Source organism: Haemaphysalis longicornis, unplaced genomic scaffold (assembly GCF_048455015.1).
Source record: "Haemaphysalis longicornis isolate Haplotype H1 unplaced genomic scaffold, Haemaphysalis longicornis Haplotype H1 scaffold_12, whole genome shotgun sequence".
Lineage (NCBI taxonomy): Eukaryota > Metazoa > Arthropoda > Arachnida > Ixodida > Ixodidae > Haemaphysalis > Haemaphysalis longicornis.
This window is the reverse complement of record NW_027526225.1, coordinates 104406597-104430080: the sequence shown is the minus strand read 5'-3', so window position 1 is coordinate 104430080 and position 23484 is coordinate 104406597. Positions and strand designations below refer to the sequence as shown.

The following is a 23484-nucleotide window of genomic DNA, read 5'->3' as shown; positions in this document are numbered from 1 at the left end:
TGTTGGCAACATCACGGGGCCCTCACGTCGGCAGTTCGGGGCCAGGAGGAGCAGATAGCGTCATGCTGATGCCGATTGCGAAAGGGTATCCGTTCTGAGTTTCTCTTGCGTGCAAAGATTAAAATGGATTTAAAATATGCTGTACTGAATGGTTACTGTTAAAATTTGCTGGCAGACATCTCCATATACAAAGGAAGCCCTTTACATAGTTATCTCAGCTTTTAAATTTCGTGTCAGTACTCCTTTAACCACGTGTCCGGCAATGCTCACCTACATCAGATTCCCCATCCAAGTCTTGCCCGCGAGTGCAAGCTTCCCTGAATTTTTTTTAGCTTGAAACTTTAGCAACCAATGCCACAGAAATTTTTTTAGCTTAAAGCTTTAGCAACCAATGCCACAGAGATTCACTGCAGTCGCTAAGCAGAAAAACAGGCAACCAACAAAGCTTTTTTTTTTTAATTATTGAAAGTGAGAGCAGGCAACACCTCATTTCCTGCTGGTGCGCTGAGTCCCTCTCAAACACAATCTTATGCCTGTGAACTGAACGCAATTGTGCATTCAAAACTAAAAGCTACCGCAATTCTTGAATGGCTGAGCGTTCGTTCTGCCTTATTCCAGGACACCCTGGGTGGTTGATTGATTGATTGATTGATTGATTGATTGACTGATTGATTGTAGGGTTTAACGCGCCGACGCAATGCAGGCGATGAGGCACACCGTAGTGGAGTGCTCCGGATTAATATAGACCACCTGGGGATCTTTAACGTGCGCCGAAATCTTGTACACACGGGCGTTTTTGCTTTTCGCCTCCATCAGATAAGCGGCCGCCGCGGCCGGGAATCGAACCCGCGACCTCGTGTCCAGCAGCGCAACAACGCCTTAGCCACTAAGCCACCACGGTGGGTACCCTGGGTGGTTGCCACATCCACATACAAGGAGTGGAGCAGCCAGAAGGATGCACTGACCACGGCGCTCTTGTGGTGAATGCTGAGGCGGTCCTTCCAGAGCTTGACGAAGGGGTAGGGCAGGTAGCAGGTGAAGAAGAGGATCCCGCCGGCCGCGGCCGCTATGTTGGCCCGCGAGAAGAGGGCGGCCACCAGGAAGGCCTTGCACACGATCGAGGCCCCGAAGCAGGCCAGGAACACAAAGATCACCACCGGGTCCGAGTGGTCCAGCACCTGGCCAAACTGCGACAACAACAACACGCGAGCTGGGCTACAGGGGAGTGCAATCATGGAGCGCAAACCCGGATCCCAACCATGAGGCAGAGATGATTAGAAGGATAAGAATGGGGTGGAGTGCACTCGGCAGGCATTCTCAGATAACGAATGGCAGCCTGCCTACCATTGTCTTTGAACAGGAAAGTGTATGACAGCTCCATCTTACCGGTTCTCACCTACAGGGCAGAAACTTGGAGGCTCACTAAGAGGGTTCAACTTAAATTGAGAACGACTCAGCGAGCAATGGAACGGAAGATGATAGGTGTAACATTAAGTGACAAGAAGGGAGCGGGGTGGGTCAGGGAACAAGCGCGTGTTGACACAGTAGTAGAAATTAAGAAGAAGAAGAAATGGACGTGGGCAGGGCGTGTAATGTGAAGGCAAGATAACCATTGGTCATAAAGGGCAACAGAGTGGATCCCTAGAGAAGGCAAATGTGGCAGGGCGCAGCAGAAAGTTAGGTGGGCAGACGAGATCAAGAAATTTGTGGGGATAAATTGGTTGCAGTTAGCACAGGGTCGGGATTAATGAAGATCCATGGGAGAGGCCTTTGCTCTGCAGTGGGCGTAGATAGGCTGATGATGATGATGATATGGGAGTGGCATTGTGACATGTTTCTTACCAGTCTCAAGAATACAACACTGGTGATGTAAGTTACTTGAACTGAGGTGAGTGAGTAAGCTAGAGAGTGTGAGTGAGCTGAGGTCAGCAAGTGAGACAGTGCGAGTGAGCAAGTGGGCGAGAGAGCAAGGCAAATGCTTATATCAAAAAAGCATGCTTTGCTCCCTCCCACCTTTGAATCTCAGGAAGCAAGATGTGTCAGATGTGAGCCTATTTTAATTAGGCACATCTCAATATTGACTACACGGTAAAAAAAAAAAAAAAAAGTACAATCGCTGTTTCGGAGCTGAAAACTATCAACTTGTATGATGAACATTGCTGGGCTTGTGGATTTTGGAACAGCAATCAGCAGTGAGTCTCTCAGCACTCAGGTAGGGCACATGAAGAACAAGCCGGTTTGTTTACCCGAGCTGTGCCCTTACGACAGAGATCAGAGCACACAAGCACACTCACAGCCTGTGCGTTCATGAACCACAAAAGCCTGGAACCAAATGCACAACACAACGTGTGCTGCCCTTTAAGGGGGGAAATCATCGTACTAGCGAACATCAAACAGAGACAAAGGTACAAGAGGCGACGAAACACACGAACTTCAACTCGGCTTATGCAACAGAAACGCGAAAAAAGTCTATATGTACATGAAACGTGGAAAGGGTGAAAAGCAGCGAACGCAAACAAAATAAAATAAAATAGTATCGCACTCGTTACACTTGCTCATATCACAACGCCACATCACAGTGCCCGCCAATATCACATGGCGTAAATGAAACCTTTACGTGTGTGCGGCTATCACCCCTCACCCGTGCACAACCTGCTCCCCGTCTCCAAAAAACCGATTTCCTTTGCGGACAGTGCCAAGGATGGTGAACTGATGCATCTTTCCCCTTCTCTGCCTATCATGAAGGCCTAAAAAATTTCCCGTTCTGTCTGCGAGGAAGACCTGTACAGGATGCGCGTCTGCAGAAAATCTGGAGTGCGCGCATCCAGATGTGGCGTTGTGATATGAGCAAGTGTGATGAGTGCGATGCTATTTTATTTTATTTTATTTTATTTGTGTTCGCTGCTTTTCCCCCTTTTCATGTTTCATGTACATATAGCCTTTTTCTGTGTTTCTGTTGCATAAACTGAGTTGAAGTTCTAGCGTGTGTTTCGTTGCCTCTTGTACCTTTGTCTCTGTTTAATGTTCGCTAGTACGATGATTTTATTAGTTAGTAACCAACTCGTCCAACTTACTGCCTTAGTTAAGGGGGGACACTGGTCCTAAAACAACATCTTTTAATTTTCAAGTAAACTTTGTGAAACTTGTCAGTCTTGCATTTTTTTTTCCCGCTAATTTTGAATATGCCATTATTTTTTCAGCTGGTCAATAATTTCCCATGATAACTGGAGATAATTAGCCATTTTGGTCAAGAAATAGGCAAGACTGTGTTGGTCATAAAACTGTAATCTTTATATTTTCTGATACTATGAACCTTGGTGAATGCCATAATCGAAGCAGTTTTTCGATGCACCCCTTGGAACTAATTTCACAGCTCATTAAACTGCGGTGTTTGAAATGTTCACTCAAAATGGTTCCTTGTCACTGTTGCCATCACAGTTTAACGAGCTGTGAAATTAGTTCCAAGGGATGCATCAAAAAACTGCTTCGATTATGGCATTCACCAAGGTTCATAGTATCAGAAAATATAAAGATTACAGTTTTATGAACAACACAGTCTTGCCTATTTCTTGACCGAAAATGGCTAATTATCTCCAGTTATCATGGGAAATTATTGACCAGCTGATATTCAAAATTAGTGGGGAAAAAAACAGCAAGACTGACAAGTTTCACAAAGTTTACTTGAAAATTAAAAGATGTTTTAAGATGTTGTTAAGAAAATTAAAAGTTGTTTTAAGACCAGTGAAGAAGAGGATGGGGAGGAGAAGGGAATGAAGAAGAGTGAAGAGGATGGGGGTGGAAGAGAAGAGAATGAAGAAGAGTGAAGAGGAGGATGGGGGAGGAGGAGGAGAGAGTGAAGACCAGTGAAGAAGAGGATGGGGGAGGAGGAGGTGAGAGGGAGGGGCGGACCTTGAGGATGCAGGTGAGCAGGAGCGAGGAGAGGAGCATGAAGCCGAAGGCGTCGATGAACCAGGAGAGCCAGAGGACGCCGCTGCCCAGGCCCATGGCACGCATGACCTCCTTGAGGCGCAGCTCCTTCTCCCGCACGATGCTCTTGATGAGCATGGCGAACGAGTACACCCACGACAGCACCATGAACATGGGGAAGGACTCCGCTATCGTCACGATGAACCTGCACGAGAACGACGAGGGCACTTCCCCGCTCAGCACAACAACAGCTGCACCTTCGAGCAGGAAAACTGCTCCCGCATAAAGATAATTTTGTAAAGGAAGTTTGACATCCACCTAAATGCAGCCATACGGCTACAAGGGAAAGCTATACAACTTACTCCACCTTGGGGATTTCCCCTAAATCTGGTCGATAAACGTAATTTACATTAGGCAATGAGCCTGACTCATGAAACGACAAGGTTTTCTGAGGAAATCGCCTGGCTGCATATATACCACACACGTATGAACGAAATAAGATCATAGATGCCCACTTTCGCAACTACTAACACTATTTCCATTTTGCACATTGTGTGCCTGGTATTTATGGAACAGTAGCTAGAGGTTTAAGCGCAGGTGTGAGACTTGAGAGCCGTTTTCTCAAAAGTGCATTTAACGAGTTCTTCGTTGCTGGTGGAAAGGATAGCATGGCAACCACTGGTCAGATTTTGACCCTGTCTGCTTTATTTCGATCCTTGAAGAGTTCTTCAGGGCAAGACAGTCTCGGATTTTCATTTTAGGGCCTAGTTATTTTTTTAATGTGGAATTTACGGCTACGTCGATTGTGTCCTACAGGGTACAAGTGAAATTATTCTTTTCTGTAAAAAAAATGAAGGGTGTCAAAAAAAATTTACGACTGTCTTGCCCTGTAGTGTTCTTTTGACTACAATTTAAAAGTATTCAGAACTTCCTAGCATGTGTCAATACCTTGCTAGGCTTTCCACGGGTGGGCAACATGTAAACCTCTGTAAAACAATAACTACTGAAGGGATCACCATGAAATTTTACATTCCTCCATTTGGAGTGTTTTCCTATGTGCATGTCAAATTTCATCACTCTACGCCAAAAAACAGAAAAGTTCACTCCGATCATCGCGTCCCCCTCAATAACCTGCGGCTGACGAAAAAACACACTCGTCTTTGCAGCTATGCTTGAGCGAGTGATAGGCGGAGCACATGAAGATGAAAGAAAGGAGGAGAGGAGGAGGAGAGAAGCCCCGCACTGGTCAAAGATGTAGCAGGGGTAGGGGAACTGCTGCAGGTAGACGCCCGTGCCGCTCTTCCAGCCCGTCTGCAGGGAGATGATGGAGTGCTCCACCAGGTCTTGCAGGTACGCAAAGCCAAACGTCAGGTACTTCAGGTCGATGGTGGGCCGGCGCCGGGGGCCCGGTCGGAAGATCCTGCGGGGGGAACAGGAACCGAAACCGGGATTCGGAGTCTTGAACTGACGACAAAACACCTTTTTATGGCACGGCTAGGACAAAAGTGGGCACAACATACCAAATTATAATCAAGGCCAAAATAAGTATACAGTGTGCTCGATGGTTACGCCTTTCCTTTTTTTTCCCAAGGCACATACGCTTTGACGTTGGGTGCCAAGCCTAGCAAGTTGGCTGCAAGCCTTTTGCTTTGCTTGATGAGTTAAAGCAAAACTTTCGGCCTCTAACTGATGTCTGTAGTCCGCCACAAAATGCACTGCACAAAAGACAACTTTCTCTGACGGCGATGGCGTCGTTTGAAGTTCGAGAAGCACAGAGTAAAATATGTTTTGAGAGGAGGTTGACAGCAATGGATCAATGTAGGTGGAGAGCTGAAGTTTTTAGGCACCTATACATGAGAACCATGGACATGAGAACCAAGGAGGGCTACAAGACTAACAATGAAACATGGAAAGAACAGTGGAGAATCCAAGACAGCCAAGGTAACCAGCAAAAAGGCAAGGCAGATAGAAACGAACAAATGGAGAGAAAAAATGGAAGCTGAACTTCGTTAGAGATGTACAAAGCTAAGAAATTAGACATCATAAACGAAAATTTCTACGATAATTCCCAGGGCAGTGCTTTGCTTTTTGAGGCTAGAGCAGGTTGCCTGCGAACTAAGAGTTTTGTGGGGAAGTATTCACAAAATTATGGGGTATGCGTGGTCTGCGGAAAAGAAACAGAAACTATGCGGCGCATGGTGTTGGAATGTGAGGGTATCCATCCAAATCTACATGAAGGGAATATTGGGCTTCCAGAAGCCCTAGGATTTAAGGGTAGCACAGAGGAAGTTAACTTCAAGGCTGTCGAGGCGACGAAAAGAAGATTAGAGTGCTGGTGGATGAAAAGCAGAGAGGGGAATATTTCCTAGGACAGCTACCACATGTAACAGAAAAAATAAGTATTTTGTGCCTAATAAGTTTTTGTGCCATCCCTAAGCAGCGCTAGTATTAAACGAAGAGTGTAAAAAATAGTTATATTAGATTCTTTTTAGATTTTTGGGGGGGAGTAAAATGATGCATCATCATCCCATTACAAAGGGGATACCACTATCAATCATGATCATCATCATCGATGATGACGATGGTCGGTGAAGTGAATAAAAATGAAACGCTTCCTGTGGTCATCATCGAACCTGTGTTCCTCGCGTTATGAAGCCTACGTCTATCCGATTCCGCCATTCTGCGCCGGTCGAAGCAGTTTGGATTTGGATAGGAGTGCATGGATGTGCAAATGGATGCGCAGAAAAATCACACGCCCCTCCAGCTAATGACGGCGATGGAGCGCCCGTTATTGCAAAGCACAATCGCAGTGCAGTAAACTGTCCCGGTAAGAAACAGGTGTTCGCTTCAGGGTTTGTTCGTTTGGTGTTGGACTTGATTTTGGAAAACTTTGCGTTCTCCCATCATTCTCGTTTTGAAAGAGAAGTGTTTCTTTTTTTCTTTTTCTTCTTGTTGCTTTCTCCAGGTTTCGGCTTGATTTCACCTTTGCTGTTTGGCCTTTTTGGCAACGCTTTGCCATTGTGGACTCACTTCCACTTTCAGGCACACCTTGCAGCCCCTGCAGCTGCGCTTCCAGCAGAAATCACTTGATCAGCACAGTTCTGCGGGACTGGAATCTGTTTTCCGCACGCATTCTATGGGGAGGTGAGAGCTTAGACTACCTGCAACCTGTCAACAGTGAGTGGGTGACTGATAATTGATAAACGCCACCAACAACAACAGTACACCTTCACTTACACTTCATACAAAATCAATTTTGTTCTGCAAAGATTACAATGGCACTCAAAAAATGTGTCATTTTTAACACATGCAATAGCCCTGTATTTACTCTAATTATGGCCACAGAGTCAGACAGTTCAGAATAATTTCACTGAGATGCCTTTATCACTTCGTTCCTACCACATACTGCCAAAGAATAGAACCACATTTTCTCATCAACCGCAACCATTGAAGACCATGACTTATTCGAAAATGCTATAGCTAACACTGTACGAGCAGGAGCCACATTGCTGTGTTAGTAACTGCGTACAAACTACTATTTTTGTGTTCTTGTTCATTAGTATTAACCAACCTCCTCAGTAATACCTAGTGGTCCTGAGGGTACTGTTACGAATCGCCTGTGGAGTGTATGTCGACGTGGCATGCAGGCTTCAACAGCATCCAACACAACTTGCCGCCAGGCTTTCCTGCAGAGCTCAGAGGTCTGTTGCGAAGACCACTTACTAAACTGAACTGAGCAGGTTGGTGCATGCCGTGGTGCTTCCGTGGCATCGAGAATGCATTGCAGCTAGAACCCTCTCGTGCATGCACGGGCTTGCTACGACGGCTGTTCACGTTTTTGGAGGACTTTCGTGTGCATGCGTGTCTGTTGGAGTGTGCGACTCTGCTCCGGACATGTCAGCACCCGTTTTGACCGTTGCATTGGAGACTATAAATAGGCTCTCTTTCTGACAAGCCCCAGTGTGGTTTTGAGCTCTGCGGCAGTACGTTTCTCTGCCCATTCGTGTTGCCATGTTTGAAGCATGCCAGTGGGCCCGTACCACCACTTTTCGCTACTTGCCATGTATTAATAAGTTTGGCCTTTGGCTCTTCGTCGTCAGGACGGGGGCAACTTTCCTGCAAACTGCTTGCCAACATGGCGGAGGTCCGTACTCGTATGCCTTCGCCTTCGTAACAATATCAACAAATGAATTGAAAGGAAATGTCACGATTCCCAAGATGCCCTTCTCCAGTTACTAGTGATGGGCCAAATATATGAACAAACAAAAGGTCCCAAGCCTCACCGGTCCTCGACCCTCTTGGTGGAGTCGACCTTGCGAGCGTCCATGCGAATCTTGTAGCGAATGAACGGTGGCAGCTCTTGCGTGTCCGGGGCGCTGTCCAACCCGGTGAACACCAACGCTGCCCAGAGTTTGTTCTCCCGCATCAGGGTCAGGCCACGCGGCATCAGCGCCTCCTCTTCGGAGAAACCCTCAAAGCGATTCATTTCGAAGCACTGGAAAAAAAAAAAAAAAAACGTGATAAATTTTCGAGCAAAACATAACTAAGCGAATCTGCCCTTTGCGCCATCAACTGCAACTGCCATCTCATAATCTCTGCTATTAAACTCTCTTGGTATTAAGAGGTGAATGACGACATATCTAAGCACTGGTAAGACGTTTGCACAATACCAAGGGGGAAGAAATTGCATGCCTAACTAGGTTTGAGACCACACACATGCACCATAGCTCATTGCATTTGACTGTCAACATGAAGTGCATAAAGTGCACAAATGACCCTTTTGAACAAGGAAGCCAGCAGATGGGCAGAGGGTTTGCAGGGGTGCTGGCACGTTCGTGGAAGAGCCCCCCTTGCGCGAGTGGCCAGTGGCTCACCTCAAAGACGTGGTACACCCCTTCAGCGACCCTGTTGACCCTGTCCAGGTGACCGTCCCAGTCAGACAGCAGCCAGGTGAGCGTGCTCTGGATGCGAGATGCGTCGGGAACGTCCCCCAAGTCCAGTCCACTGCCCTCTCCAGCAACCAGGAAGGCCTCGAGGCCTCCGGACATGGACAACTTCTGAAAATCAAGAATATGGAAGGGGGAGGAGTCACAACAGAAGTTCAACGGCAGAAACACTTTACGAACCAATATTTTCGTCCATCTTTAAATTAAGGTTGGTTGAAAGAACAGCCATGAGCGCGATTACAAGCTAGACAGGAGACAGCCATGGACTGTTTCTGTGATAACGGCCCACACTGACCGAAACCCAGAAACAGTGATTGATCCAACTTCGATTGATCGATTGATTGATTGTTAGGTTTTAACGCGCCGATGGAACGCAGGCGATGAGGCGCGCCGTAGTGGAGGGCTCCGGATTAATTTTGACCACCTGGGGATCTCTAACGTGCGCCAAAATCTAGTACACACGGGCGCTTTTGCTTTTCGCCTCCATCAGAAAAGCGGCCGCCGCGGCCGGGAAGATCCAACAACTTCACTCTACGGTGTATTAGTACCCAGTTTCATGATATACCTGCAGAGCTAATAACGTCGAGCATGGAAGTGCAGTGAAATTATTAAAAACACTCAAATTACAACTCGCTGCATGTGAATTGGTTGTAAAAACCTTTTATTTGTACTGTCTGCCAAAATAACCTCAAGAAACCGGTAATTGCTCATCTACCAAAGATGGAAAAAAAAAAAGAGCACCAGCTGTTTTAAAATTCACTACATCAGGACTTAATAAAAAAAAAACCCTAGAACCTCGTTGATACACTAGTTGAGGGAAGTGGGGGGGGGGAGGGGGGGGGAAATGGCATTTGCTGGGAAAACACATTGCTTGAAAGTAAATGAAACTGCAGAAATACCCTTAATAACATGAGCAGAACAAGAACAGATAATGTATCAACAGGGCTCTACTGCGTACATGTACCACAAATCAAATTGCTGATGTTATTTATAAACAAGAATTCTTGTAACGCAAGAAAATTTGTATGCTGGCTTGTTTGTTTTTATTTTTACATGAGTTTAGTAGTTTACGAATTTCACACTTCAGTTTAGGCAGTAGTTCTTAGTACAGTGGAACTCCGGTTATATGTCCCCAAGGTTTACAATGACTTGCTTCTTACGATGGATCACTGCAGTCCTGGCAAACTCCCCATAGAAACAATGCATTAAAAAGACACTGAAGTGATTCGTAAACGTTGCGGGATTACTAGCGCAAATTGCAGTCTGGACTCTGTAGGCCATGTTTCGACCACCCTCAGTGCGTTTACGAGACTTTATTCAGTAGAAAAATCAATTCGAAGATGCTGTCCTCCTCTCTGCATTCTCCTCGACGATTTTCTATGACGTTTCGTATGACGTCAAAACGAGATGGCTAGGCTTGACTGCGCTACTGCACGGCTCACCGACTCTTCGACAGAATCAGTCGGCCCAGCATTTTGTCAGCCGCTGGCGGGTCGTTGCAATTCGTTCGCTCAGTTGAAAATAAGCCACGACACGTTTTTGCCTGGAAGAAAGTCCTTTTAGTTTGTTAGTATGGAGACTGTATCAAGCTCCAAGTCCAAGCAGCTCCACACAAATGCACATGCGACGCTTTGCTGGCTGGTACGCTAGTATAAAAATAAAAGGCCCATTGAAGCCAGGAGAAGAGTCAGCGAAGTTAATATAGGTACTAAGGAATTAAAATCAATTGAAACTTTTATTCTACAGCCTAAAACGAAGGTGTGGGAAGCACTTTCTGCACTGAGCGAACGCTTTTCTGCCTAAGGAATGCGGTCACTAGAAATGAGATATTTGTGGAAATTTGGGGGACGCTTACTGCACGAACGCTATTCAAGAAATAATCACCTAAGCTGCTTGGAATACGAAAAACTAAATAAAATGTAAACTGGCTATACATTATATACTTTATATTTCCGCTCTTGGCAGCACTAGCTTATGGCCGTGTGGTCTGGAGCTCAAGGTGTGTCGTTTCACAATTCGCAAGTTCGAATCCCTGATATCGCGCTATTTTTTTAAATGCAGAGCATTTCTTTAACTCACGATGTTATGCGTCCGTAACTCGGCGTCCGCACCACGGCAGCTGCGCCCTCTCCCCCACTCCTCCTCGCCCTCAACACGCTTGCAACAACAGGTGCAGCGCGCGCTAGCAACAGCAGGTGCGGGCGCGTCGTGGCGTGACGGTGGCGTGATAGCGCGCTCTCTCTCCGCCTCCTCTCCCTCTACTGCGTTCGTTGGGAATATAAACCCGGGTGTCGGCGCGTCAGCCGCACTCCAGTTCTGCTTCGCTCTCTTCTCGTCGCGGTTGTCGCAGTTGCTAAGCGATGGAAGCAAGACCTTCAACTAGTACCGCGACGCAATCCAACTTCAGCATCGCGGCACCAGTTCAAGGTCTCGTTCTCTCTCTCCCCAATCATACCAACAACAACAACAACCCTACCACCACCATTACAACACCCATCGCCACCGCCACGCGCGTAACGCCGCTAAGGCTCTGCATTTACTCGTGCCCCTCCCGCAGGGGCATGTCGGGATTTTTTTAAGTTGATTTAGTATCTGTTTTCTGGCAATGTTTTCTATATTGAATATACCATTTTTGCACTGTAACGTTCACTGCTCCCCGAGCGAGTTCACAGAATGCGTGCAGACTGATACTGACACACCAAGCCGTGTTACCGTGAATCACTCTCAGCATCGCCTGGCGTCTGTGCGCTTCACTAAAATGCATGCCAAATCGCCCGTCTGCATTCCATATGACGATGCCTATCCACGGCAGATTTCAGCGTCGATACCAGAAGTGGTGTAGTCAGCAAGAATCGCAAAGCAGACGGCCGCTTCGGGGTTTTCAATCTATCTTGAGCATCTCAAAGTTTGGGGCCGTGATTTGACACTGGGAAACGTCGATCCCTTCACCGAAGAACAATCACACCTTTTCTCTGTAGCAGCAATTGCCGCCATGAGACAAATTCAACCAAGCTATTATTTTTGGGAAGCATTTAACAAAGACAACTGTAATTCTAGTGGCGCATTCCTTTCATGACTAAATTGGTCTGTGTCGGGGAGATCGCAACTGTACGATAGGCTTCTAGGAGTGAAACGAGGTCACTCTGACTTAAGTGCTTGTAGTATTAGCATGATTGGGCTATCTCCGAGATCAGTTTGTGATAAACAAATGTTATCACTGCCATAATTTCTGAAAAACGACAAAAACTACACACACATAATTATATTTGTTGATGCCCAGACAGTGAATGCCAAATTCTTGCAATTCGGTGCATTGCTGGAATGGCCGAGTGGTTTAAGCATCAGGCTATTGTTTTGAAGGTTGGTAGTTCGATCCTGCGGAAGCCAAGTTCTTTTCATTTTTTTTTAATTTTCTTGGTGTGAGCATCTGACAAGTTTTTTTAAAACCAGTATCTGCAACTTTCTTGTTTTTCTGTGAACCCACCTTGTGGCACAATCTCGAGGTAGGTTTTGTTATAAACAGCTGCTGCGTTAAACAAAAATATCTTGGAGAGCGTGGTAGATTTCAGTAAAATAAGTCTAGCAACACACATTAATGCAGCAATGGGAAGGTGGCTTCGGTGGTCTTCGCCTTCTACTTGTTGGTGTCGAACATCAGGTCGCGGTTGGCGTGGTGACGCCGAACAATGCCATCAAGAAGTGCGGAAAGGACCTTCTCAAATCAGACAACAATGGGCTTAAAAATTTTCAGAGTCGGCATTTTTCGCTGCCGTCATTGGTGCCGCAATACAACGTCATCGAGGAGAGTGGGAAGCAATCAGCAGTCCCTTGGTTTTCAAGAGAGAGAAACGTGCAATTTGCTTGCATTTTTAAATTTAAAATTGATTAACTCTTTCATTTCTACACGACCTTGAAAATTCTTTCTGCATCTATCTCTGCATGACACAAAGAACAGACGTACTTAAAAAAAAAAGAAGCTGCAGGACCCCTTTAAAGCCAAGCAACACTCACCCTAACTTGCTGCAGCCTTGCAGAGTTGTTGCTCAGCCAACTGGTCAACTTTGGCGCAACATCCACAGTCCAGCGCTGAGCCAGCGTCTTCAGCCTGTTCAGCGGCTCAAAGGTTTCGTTAACCTGTGGACGCAAAGACAAAGACAAACCGAGACAAACAGAGAGCATGCTTAGCAGGCCCAGTCGATAACCTCACCATCACCCAGCAAAGACGCAGCCCTCAGGCCCACTAACAAGGCTACTTAAAACCTCCTCAGGCACCTATAGTGCACATTCAGCTAGTTTCAAGCAAACAACAGGTTTACACCCTCTTATCATGACATGTGGATATCCACATCGATGTGACAAAGCCTGATGGATCAAACAGATGTAACGACAAAACAAGATATGGCAAAACATTCGTAAATTAACTTCAATGTTCTGACATTTCAGTTGATTAAACGCTTTTCTGAAAACTTTTCACAAAGGCAGCCCATACCAATCACAGGGGTGAGACAGCCCAAACAGATTTGGGAGCAGTTTTCGGAGCAGCAAAATTTCGATTTTGGAGCAGAAGAATCTTGATTTGGAGCAGTTAGGGACATTTATTACATCGTCTTGTGAGCTTAAAAAATCATTATTTCAGTAATTTGCAGGGTCAAGTGCACATTTCAATCAGTTTTGAATACACAGAACACTTAAACAGCCTTACCTGAAATAATTTTTAAGAGTATCACAAAGTACTAACTGCACTACCTTTTTCCTAACTGGTGATATTGTGTTGCGCCTGCACGCAACACTGACAACAAAACTGCCGTTAACTCTTTCGGGACCGCTCCTATAGGCCATCGGTCACATATGATCGATGGTTTCGCGAGCCTGCAGAATAAAAATTTTCGCTCGATGGAACACCTAGCGACATCTAGAAGATAGTTTGAAAACTAGAGTTTTCTCTTTTGTGAAGTTTCTTTTTTTATCGCCAGGCGGCAACGCATCAGATATTTTATTCTGACGGGCGGTGGTTCCAAATGTAAACATACTCACGTGCGAGCGCGATAAGAGATACGCGTCGGCTCGTCTCGCATATCTTCGCCTTCTACTGTGGATTTTGACGATGAGAGTGGCAGTGAAGAGTCGAAATGCGACTTTAGAGATCGCATTTCAGCTCAAGTGAGGATTTGGGTGTCGATCAGCCTGGAACATGAATCGCGCTCAAAGGTGGGTGTTGGTTTCGGTTTCAATTGGCTCTGGAGTAGGTATGTGCGCTCGAAATATGTTCTGGCTAGTTTATATTTGTTCGCTAGGGTGTTAACTACCTATTGTGGTGATCTCCTGCCACCAGCGCAGAAACGGATCAAGTTTTCGCCGAGCCGAGAGCCCGGCGTGTACCTGGGCGACGACGTAGCCATGGCCCTATTGCCAAAGAAATCACACACAAAACAAAAAACCAGTTACACCTAGCCGCATCAAACTTTCGTGATGAATAAACAAAGCATTGTGTTAGATTTTGTATATCCTGAAATAATTTTATTCTTTTTAATTATTCTTAGATTTACGCTTTTTTCTATCTTTTTCAGTAGTTTTTTTGCGAAGTTCTTACTTTCTGATTTTTTCATGGTGCTATCGTCAGTGTTGAAGTAAAACATGGTATTTTATGTCAAAGAACATATAATTAGCTGCATTTTGGTATATGCTAAAGCAGGATGGTATCTTTGCTTCATGTAATAAAAAATTTTTACCGAGACCTCCCTTTTTCATCACTTTTTCCGGCGGTCCCGAAAGAGTTAACATTAGAGAGTTTTAGCAGTCCGTCTGTTCTGTTGGTTACTTAGTTACCGGGTTGACGGGACCGGTCTGCGCCTGCGCGCGCGGAAGGGCGAGGAGGCGCGGGCAACTAATCCCCCTACGGCTACGAATGTCCAAGTGCCCAGACGAGTCCCGGTGAGCACGTTAACTACGTACACGACGGAACAGACGGACTGCTAAAACTCTTATCAAATTTAAGGGCTCCGCAATTGTGGCGTTTTTTTTTTTTTTTTGCTGTTTTAATGCTAAAATTATTGTTTTTGTAATCCCAGGCTGTGTTGTACGAACGACTGTAGTCACGGCAACAGTTGAGCAGCTTCGAGCTAACGGTCGCATAGCCCAACCAGCCTACCCGTTTCAGTCCCCGGGGCGCAGGTTCACCCTATGGTCATTTGAGTAGCGTTAATGTTTAGCCACCTGGATTTTGGTATTAAATTTCACTTCGCATACATCAAGTGTTATAGTCGCGTTCTATGGCAACCGTGTAGTCCTGCAGCTATTGGGCGCTGCCTGAACAGGTCGCGGCGCCGCAGCACAGCCAGCAACTTTCGTGTCGACCGTTCCATCCCCGAGGCTCGCGATCGCGCTTCGAAGCACAGCAACACCTCAACATTTTACAACAGCACAACAAGCCAAAAAAATTCACTTCACGAACCCGATTATAGACGCGCGCACCGCGTTTCGCACTCAAGGACAAACCACGCCGAAGTCGTAGGCCCCACATTTCAACGAACTTTTTTTTCGAGCCGCCCAACCTCCCGTAATCTGGCACCAATCTCAAACCATATCCTTGAGTTAACGTCACTGTTCAGAGCCACAACAGATAGAATGAATAGACTGGAACTCAGCTGATAGCGTAAAATAAACCAGGGAAAATATCGGCGATACGCACTGAGCGCGTTGGTAGCAGCCAGATCAGGCGGCGGCCATGTTTGTTGCCACAGCGATGCCTAATCGACAAGGCCGTTTCTGCGAACCCGGACGGAAAGCGAATCGAGTTTTAGAAGCTACCGCTTGCTTCGTTTCAGTCTTTCTATTTGTGCCATTTCTGTGTTTGCGGTTGACCGACGATAAAAGCGGTGACCGCGGGATGCGGGAGGCTTTTGTCCCCACTGAAACTGACATGAGCATCAAAATCCGTGCCGTTGAGGCTCTTCTGGAGCAGTTTGGCGCAATTTTCGCCATTTTCGTGCTTTTGGAGCAGCTTGGCGCAGGAAAATGGAATTGTATCAGAAAGGCGCAATATGCGCAGCTGTCTCACCCCTGCAATCACCACTTATCCCACGAGAGTGTTGCAGTAAAACTCGAGGAGGAGAAGGAGAAGAAAACTTCTATTGCAGTTGATATAAAAAAGAAAGAAGAAAGAGAAGTGGTCAACGTGAAATTTTGTAGAAGGTTTTTGAAGAGACAAAACCATCCATTTTGACGGGTATGTACCTTTTTTTTTATTTATTTACCAAGGACAAACGGCTTGCACGAAAAGATGCTTGCTGATGTGAATGCTTAATTTACACAATTATAAATGTTTTATAAAACCTTTTGGGAAAGGCGGTGGTTTGACTTCATCTCACACGACAAGGGTGTCCCCATCACAAGGTCTCATCACCAACCTTCTGAATAATCCTCCGTGTTGCAGGGGTGTCTGGAGCAAACAGGATCTTGCCTCGGACGTACGGCTTCACCTGCCTCCAGAGGAATCGCATCAACTGGTTGTGCTCGAAGCTCTTGAAGACGGCGTTGCACCGTGGAGCTGCAACAAGTAAAGGACAGAGGGAAAATGAGGTGCTAACTGATATGCAGAAACCTTTAACAAGGAGAAGTATAAATAAGCAGAAATAAACACAAGCTAAGCAGCTAGTTACACATCACGCCTTTAAAGGGACACTGAAGTCAAAACACATGTTGCTCTAGGTCATGGTTTTTCAAAGTGGGTTCCGCAGGCCACTCCTCAGGGTTCCGCGAGCCACTGATAAATTTTCCCTCGTTCCGGACTCGCCAAGTAACTTCAGTAACTTAAATAGAGAACCCGAGGTGCAATCGATCTAAGGAACCTCCATTACTCATGCTCGAGTGTCAGTAAGCACATCTCAGTGCATAACACAAAGGCGCGAGCTGCGCAGTAAATCCTGCGAGCAGCTTGTAGCCAGCCACACTCCAAAAACGGGCCGCATGGTTAAACTAGTGCACTTGAATCTCGGCCTTATATTACCCCCATGTGCATTTCTCCTCTTTGGAGATTGGTGCCGCTAGCACACGCGCTCGCGTAAAATCGACATTCACATGCAATAAATTCAAAAGCAAGCAAGCTTGCTTCCTTTTGAATTTATTGCACGTGAATGTAGCGTGAACGGAATGAAAAATGGGGAGGGCGGGTTCCTTGGCACATAATGGAGCTTAGCAGGGTTCCCTGGGACCAACATGCCTGAGAACCCCTGCTCTCGGTCAACAGATTAGCTCACTGAGAACACAAACACATATGCCACTCTTATGCAAAGCTTTTTTTAAAATAAGGTAGAAAATCGGGAACATGTTGTGAAGACAGGTGCCGCCACCACTGGCTGTACCGCGCAACTTGCACCAGAAGTGGTTAAACCGTCTGGCGTGTGAAAAGTCTTTCTTGGTTGCTGCTGGATGGACTACTCGTCCATACTTGGGCAGTGGGTAGTCCTCGACCACCCCAAGTATGGTCGAGGAAGCGTGCAAGCTATGCATGGGCAGTTGAACCACCGCCAACACTCGAGGAGCCTCACAAAGACACGTTTTTCTTCAACAAAGCATCAATACTGATCACGGGTCCACGAAAGAACATTTTGCTTAGTGGTCCAGAGCTCCAAAGGGCGTGGGAGTTCGGGAAAGCATGCCTTATTTGACCGAAACTGGCCAAACCGCTTGGTACATGGTAGCGCTGTATTCGGTTGCTTCTATACCGCTATACACCACCAATGCCTCGAGACTAAAAGACCACCGAGACTAAAAGAAGCACAAAAATTGCTACTCATGTTGCAAAAGATTTATTTTAATTTATCTTTTGCCCCCAGAATTTATAAAATAGTTCTGAATCTTTGTTTGCTTCGTGACTGTATTTACACTGTTTTTTACAACAGCTTCGCAAGCTTTCTTTCCTTTCACTGTTTGCGAAAGATGAATCATAGAAGTCGAGTTTACAAGCCTGATGAATAGCCAGAGCGCACAGCCTCTCTCGCCATGTGCCCTCGCTATTCATCACGCTTGCAGGACTGCACATTTGTGATGCTTCTTGAATGGGAGCTACCCGATAGGGAGAGCTCACTGCGCACACTCCCAGTACTCTTGGCTTGGACAGAAGCCCGCATGCACAGTTGCTCTCACACACATGGTCGTAACTGCATTTCCATTGTCAGGGCTTCTTGTCATTGTTTCACAGCTGACTGACCGACTGTGTGTTTGCTGGAATTCTAATAGTGACCACAGGCATCTGCCGTCCCCTTTCATTTCACAATGGAAGCAACTGCAGTTAGTGACTAATGGCAGTGCATCTAAAGTTAAACTGTCTGTTACAAGCGAGATTGTTGACCGAAATTCAAGGATAACTTGTCCTTTGTAACCAACTATGTTCTACATACGATGTCTGCTACAAAAGAGGTCAATTTAATGGGAAAGATAGGACAGCCATTCATGCGGGTGAATAGTGTCTCTTATACCCATTTGTCTCTTACATCCATGCCTCTTATAACGACGTTCAACTGTATGTGGCACCGACAGGCTGGAAGAGGGTTCCTCCCCCCACTCACAGGTGCTGTTGTCATAGATGTACTCGGAGACGAGCGGCTCGTCCCTCTGCTCCTGCAGGTTGCGGTTGACCTGCTCGCGGAACTCCTCGAAGCGCTGGGCGGGGCCCTGCTCGGCGTCCAGCAGGGAGGACACGTTGCGCCCGCACACCGACACCTGCACCAGCCGCATCAGCCGGGAGCCCGCCTCTTCCCGCCCCCCCGACGAGGAGCGGCTGCGCGTGACCAGGAGCCCCGACACCTGCGACACCCGGTCCGCCAGACCCGCCAGCAGCTCCTGGAAGCTGCTCAGGGCCCACACCTGCAAATGGGGAAGAGAGGGAGGGGGTACGATCGATTGAGGTGCAGGAAGAGGAGGAGGAGAGCCACCCCCATCAGCACAAGGCACAAGCGCATTCACGTTGCAAGCTTTTTAAAGCGAAAGCTTTCTCAGCACGACTGGTGGCGTCCTGTCAAGAAACTAATGCATTTCCTCATAGGCAGCTTGGTCGACCGAAAAGCTCTGATAAGATCCCTGGACACATGGCGCTTGCATTAAACTGGGCTTCCACTGCGTCAAAACGGTTACTTATAAATCGGGAAAAAAGGAACGGTTTTAGATGAGACAACACACGCATCGATCATGAAGTAGGTGGTATTCATTGAAAAGTTAGCTGTCAATTTCTTCGCTTGGAAACACGGGAAACAGCCACGGACATGGCGCGGCTTGTGCCACTGCGCCCGCACGCTGGCGAGAAAAAAAAAAAGAAGAAAAAAACGGCGTGCGTCGTCTGCTGTTTCAACCCGATTCTTAACGATGGTGTCAACAGAGATGTTATTAATCGCACTCACAATGGACTCGAGGCATTACTCTGCGTTCGGTGGGGTAGAGTTTGGAATGTCCAACACACATCATGTGCTTAGGACGAACAAGTACCGCCATCCCGCGGAGCCCGGCGTAACCAGTGACGGCGCACTCACATGGTTGCCTGCACGCGTGCCTTGCCAGTGAATACAAGCTATAGCTTTGTCTCATAAACCCTGTATTGCTGTGCATTTAGACCGTTTGTAGATTTATTTACCTAGTGCGCGAAAAATCGTCGCATCGGTTTGTTTTTCATTTGTGATTTCTGTCTTTGAAGGCCTGACGATTGATTGGACACACTTTCCTTGGATTGGATGAAGCTTTCACACTTCCCTCAACTTTTTTTAAGCAGGGATGGTAAAGTTTTTTGCCTAGGTGGATAGCAGGCTAAATTCTAAGTTTCCCCTCCAAGCAAAATAGAGCGCGAAAAGATGGGGACACAGGAGACATATAGACGGGACAAGCGCTCTTCTTTGCGCACATTTTTACTTTAGGCCACGAACCAACCCGCCCAGTAAAGCATTCTGTTAGGTTATCTTTTTCTCACTGTTCACTGAACAGCAGGCTGGGAGTGGGATTTGTGAATTCTAACAAGGAAGAGCCCCTAGTTACAAAGAAGGTGTAACCGCTGAACAGGAGTAAATTTCAACGTTTTATCTGCCGAACCAATGTGTGCTTTCAGTTTGCACTGTGGTATGCCCAAGGCACACACTTATACCAACAGTCTAATGCTGTTTTCTTGACAGCGCTTGACTGTATAATAAGGGCAGGGGGGCATCGAACCAGAGCTTACATTTAGTTACTTAACCACACTTTTTGGGGCACAGCTTATTGACACAGGCGTACTGCTACGCCATTCACTACACATTGCCACGTCGATGTTCTGAGCAGGTGGCTCTCAACTACAAGTTTGGTAAGCCATTTGAGGTTCACAAAGGTGCTTGGAGGATCTGAAAAGCCTTTGCTCTGGTGTGGATTCTCCTTCATACGTGTTTTTCCTCCACTCACACCCATTGGCGGGCACTTCTGTCCAACACTGACAACAGCGTGAAAAGTTGGCTTTTCTATAAAACGTCCCCATTTTTCTTACTCTTCCCACCATGCACTCTCAGCCTGGACTTAGACAATACTCTAATAACACAAACGTGCACTAAATGTTCACAAAACCATAAAATTTTCACAAAACAGTAGTGCAACTTTGACCAGACCGGTAAAATTTGGTTGGACTAAGTGGCAAATCAACAAAGCCAAAATACACATCTTCGTACCCTAATGAGAGCCCCAAACCTTACTGAAACACTAAACACTGAAACCAAATCAACCAAGGTCGAATTCACCACGGTCGGCTGTACAAACAAAACATAGGGAACCAATTCTGCAGCTTATACAGTAAAAGCTCGTTAATTCGAACTCGGTTAATTCCAACTTCTGGTTAATTCAAACTCACGCCCTGGTCCCGGCACAGCCCTGTATATTTCAATGGGGGAAAACTCCCGATAATTCGGACCCGCCACTATCCAGAACACTTAATTTGAACTGGGATCCCCGGGTTTCCACCACTCCTCGCAGAAGAAGTCGGCCCAGAGTGATTACAATGTGTTGCAAATTCAAACCAAGCCAAATTTATAAGAGATGCAAAGCAACAAAACAGAAAAAGAACAGCATGGCGTGCTAGGCTCCTGCAACAGCTTGCCTCGGCTCTACAGAGGGCGCCGGGCCACGCCACTGGCGCCAGTGCTCCGGCGCATGCCATTATCATCTTCGAAACATTATCTACGAAATCACCTGCCACAAACGTGTAGCAGCGCCTAATTCGCGATAATGAGCCCAGAGGTGTCTTACTTGTGTTCTGCCCGCGCAGTGTGGCGCGATTTCCATTTATTCTGGCGCCCGCCCGCTAATACGAACACCACCTAATTTGAACTATTTTACGGTCCCCTTCGAGTTCGAATTAACAAGCTTTTACTGTAGTACATAAGGCTGCCTAGTAAAGGCCCGCTAGAAGGCCTGCAAAAGAGGCCAAAGGTCACAAAGACTGCACAAGCAATAAAATTCTGAGCGGAACAGGACGTGCCTCGTTGCGAGCATCCTGTGCCAGCTGGAACGCTGTCACCCAGTCGGAGATGCTGAGGTCGTGCCCGCTCTCCCTCGTGATGGACGACACCTGGGGAAGGCACAAAAAACGGAAGGGAATAAAAGAAAAAAAAGAAAACACTAAACACCAACTTTTGACCTGTTACAGTCAGAACAACTGTTAAAGCCACGGCCACGCCATAGGAAAACAATATTTTCGCTAATTTCTCAGTCCTGCGTGCATCGCAGATTCTCAAATGTGCCACGCAGCATCCAAAAACTGGACCAACAGCTCAAATTTTGCAACACGACAGCAGTTGCAACACGACAGCACACTGGTCTCAAACCAGAAAAGTTTACTTTTACAGTTAGGATGAGGAAAATTTGGGGACATATGGAGTTTTTTCATCATGACTGTAGATATTAAATTTGTTTTTGTGTATGTAAAACGACTACATTAAAATTTATTTGGATTTTTATATTTGATTTTTTGACAGCTTTTGTAAAAAAAAAAACTGCTAGAGTTATGCAGCTGAGCAAGGTACCAGTGAACTGTGCACGAATCAAGGAGAGCAATAAGACTAATATTATCATTCTATCTGGTCTGTAGCGACTGTTCGAAATTTGGGCCTAGAACATGGGAACTAAAAAAATCAGTTTTGCCTTCGAGGCCCAAATTTCAAACGGTCGTGACTTCTGCTACAGACCACATAGAATGATAATTTTAGTCTTATTGCTCTCCTTGATTCGTGCACAGTTCACTGGTACCTTGTTCAGCTGCATCACTCTAGCAGTTTTTTTTTTACAAAAGCTGTCAAAAAATAAAATATAAAAATCCAAATAAATTTGAATGTAGTCGTTTTACACAAAAACAATTTTTACATCTACAATCAAAATGAAGAACTACATATGTCCCCCAAGTTTTATCATCACAACTGTAAAAATAACGTTTTTGGATTTAAAGCTTAAAAACCAACTCCAACCATGAAAGTTAGAACAAAGGTGTTTCGGAGCCACTTTTTAATTGTTGTCACGTGTTTTCCTGACCAGACGCACTTTTATCTAACTCTTTCAGCTTTGACAGTATTACAACAAAGTGCACAGTTCCCATCGCCTTATCATCAATTTCTTTGACAACAGCCATAGTGTGATGGGTTTACTTTTTTTTTTTCGCATTTCATGCCTGCTGAGCGATAGACGAGTAAATTACAAAGAGAGAAAAAAAAGAAAGACCTGCATTTAAACAACTGCTAACTGGCTGTACAGGCATCACACTCTGATCAAAAAAGAAGGGGCATTGTTCTACACTAGCTAACTCCAGCACTGCCACAGTGCATGCACAAAGTCTTAAGTCTTCATCAAGCGTGCAAGTTGCTTTGAACAACACACAAAAGATAGCATACACACAAGCACACAGAGCAAAAAATGCCACTACAGCTGTGCTGATCTCACAATGATGACTGACTGGCTGCCTGAACTGAAACCAAAAAAATGGCATTTCTGTACCTCCTGGCTAGACTTTGACAATGAGGAGATGACGAGGCCAAGAAAGCATAATGTTAAGGGGGCAGGGTCTTTGGGGCTGAAAAATGGTCAGAAAATTGTTTTCTGGAAAATGGCATTTGTGGCACCCATGGCCATTTTTCTATCAGTCTGAAAGTTTCCTCATCACAAGGCACCACGTTTTATTCTAAATAGCATTTTAAAGTGCCCTTCGCAGCTCATTTTGCGGAGAATTCGATGGTGAAACGGCCTTTTTCTTGCAGCGTGAAGCTAGCATTTTGCCCTCGGACATCTCAGCACCCAGAACAGTTACAACTGATTTTTTTTTTTTTTGCTTTTGATATCTAAATGTGTGGAGAATACAATGCTGGAAACAAATTTTTGAAATAGAGGCTGTGGACAATTATCATTGTGTTCAATTGACATCACCTCTGAGCCATTTCTGGCAGAGCGCGGGAGGAGTGAAGTTCAGTGTGTTAAAAAATGACCAAAAATAGCTAAATCGAAAAAATTCTTCCAACATTGCATTCTTTAGTCATTTGTTTCCCTAGCCACGGGGTAATCGCCATTCTGTATGGAGTGGTTATCTTGTAATCATGACCCAAAATAATGGCAATTATCCATTGAT

At 45.9% G+C, this 23484-nt stretch overlaps 1 protein-coding gene across 3 annotated transcripts in view; it reads right to left on the bottom strand.

Moving 5' to 3' along the window:
* The window catches only part of LOC144163171 (phospholipid-transporting ATPase ABCA1-like), a 149673-nt gene that overhangs the window by 75774 nt on the left and 50415 nt on the right, over positions 1 to 23484 (bottom strand). For all 3 annotated transcript variants that reach the window (XM_077693995.1, XM_077693993.1, XM_077693994.1), the window contains 9 exons: positions 21355 to 21444; positions 18440 to 18737; positions 16280 to 16419; positions 12885 to 13007; positions 8802 to 8984; positions 8211 to 8422; positions 5171 to 5347; positions 3910 to 4132; positions 966 to 1187 (listed from right to left, as the gene is read on the bottom strand). In XM_077693995.1, coding sequence (XP_077550121.1) covers positions 966 to 1187; positions 3910 to 4132; positions 5171 to 5347; positions 8211 to 8422; positions 8802 to 8984; positions 12885 to 13007; positions 16280 to 16419; positions 18440 to 18737; positions 21355 to 21444 — 1668 coding nt within the window. The remainder of the gene's footprint in view (positions 1 to 965; positions 1188 to 3909; positions 4133 to 5170; positions 5348 to 8210; positions 8423 to 8801; positions 8985 to 12884; positions 13008 to 16279; positions 16420 to 18439; positions 18738 to 21354; positions 21445 to 23484) is intronic.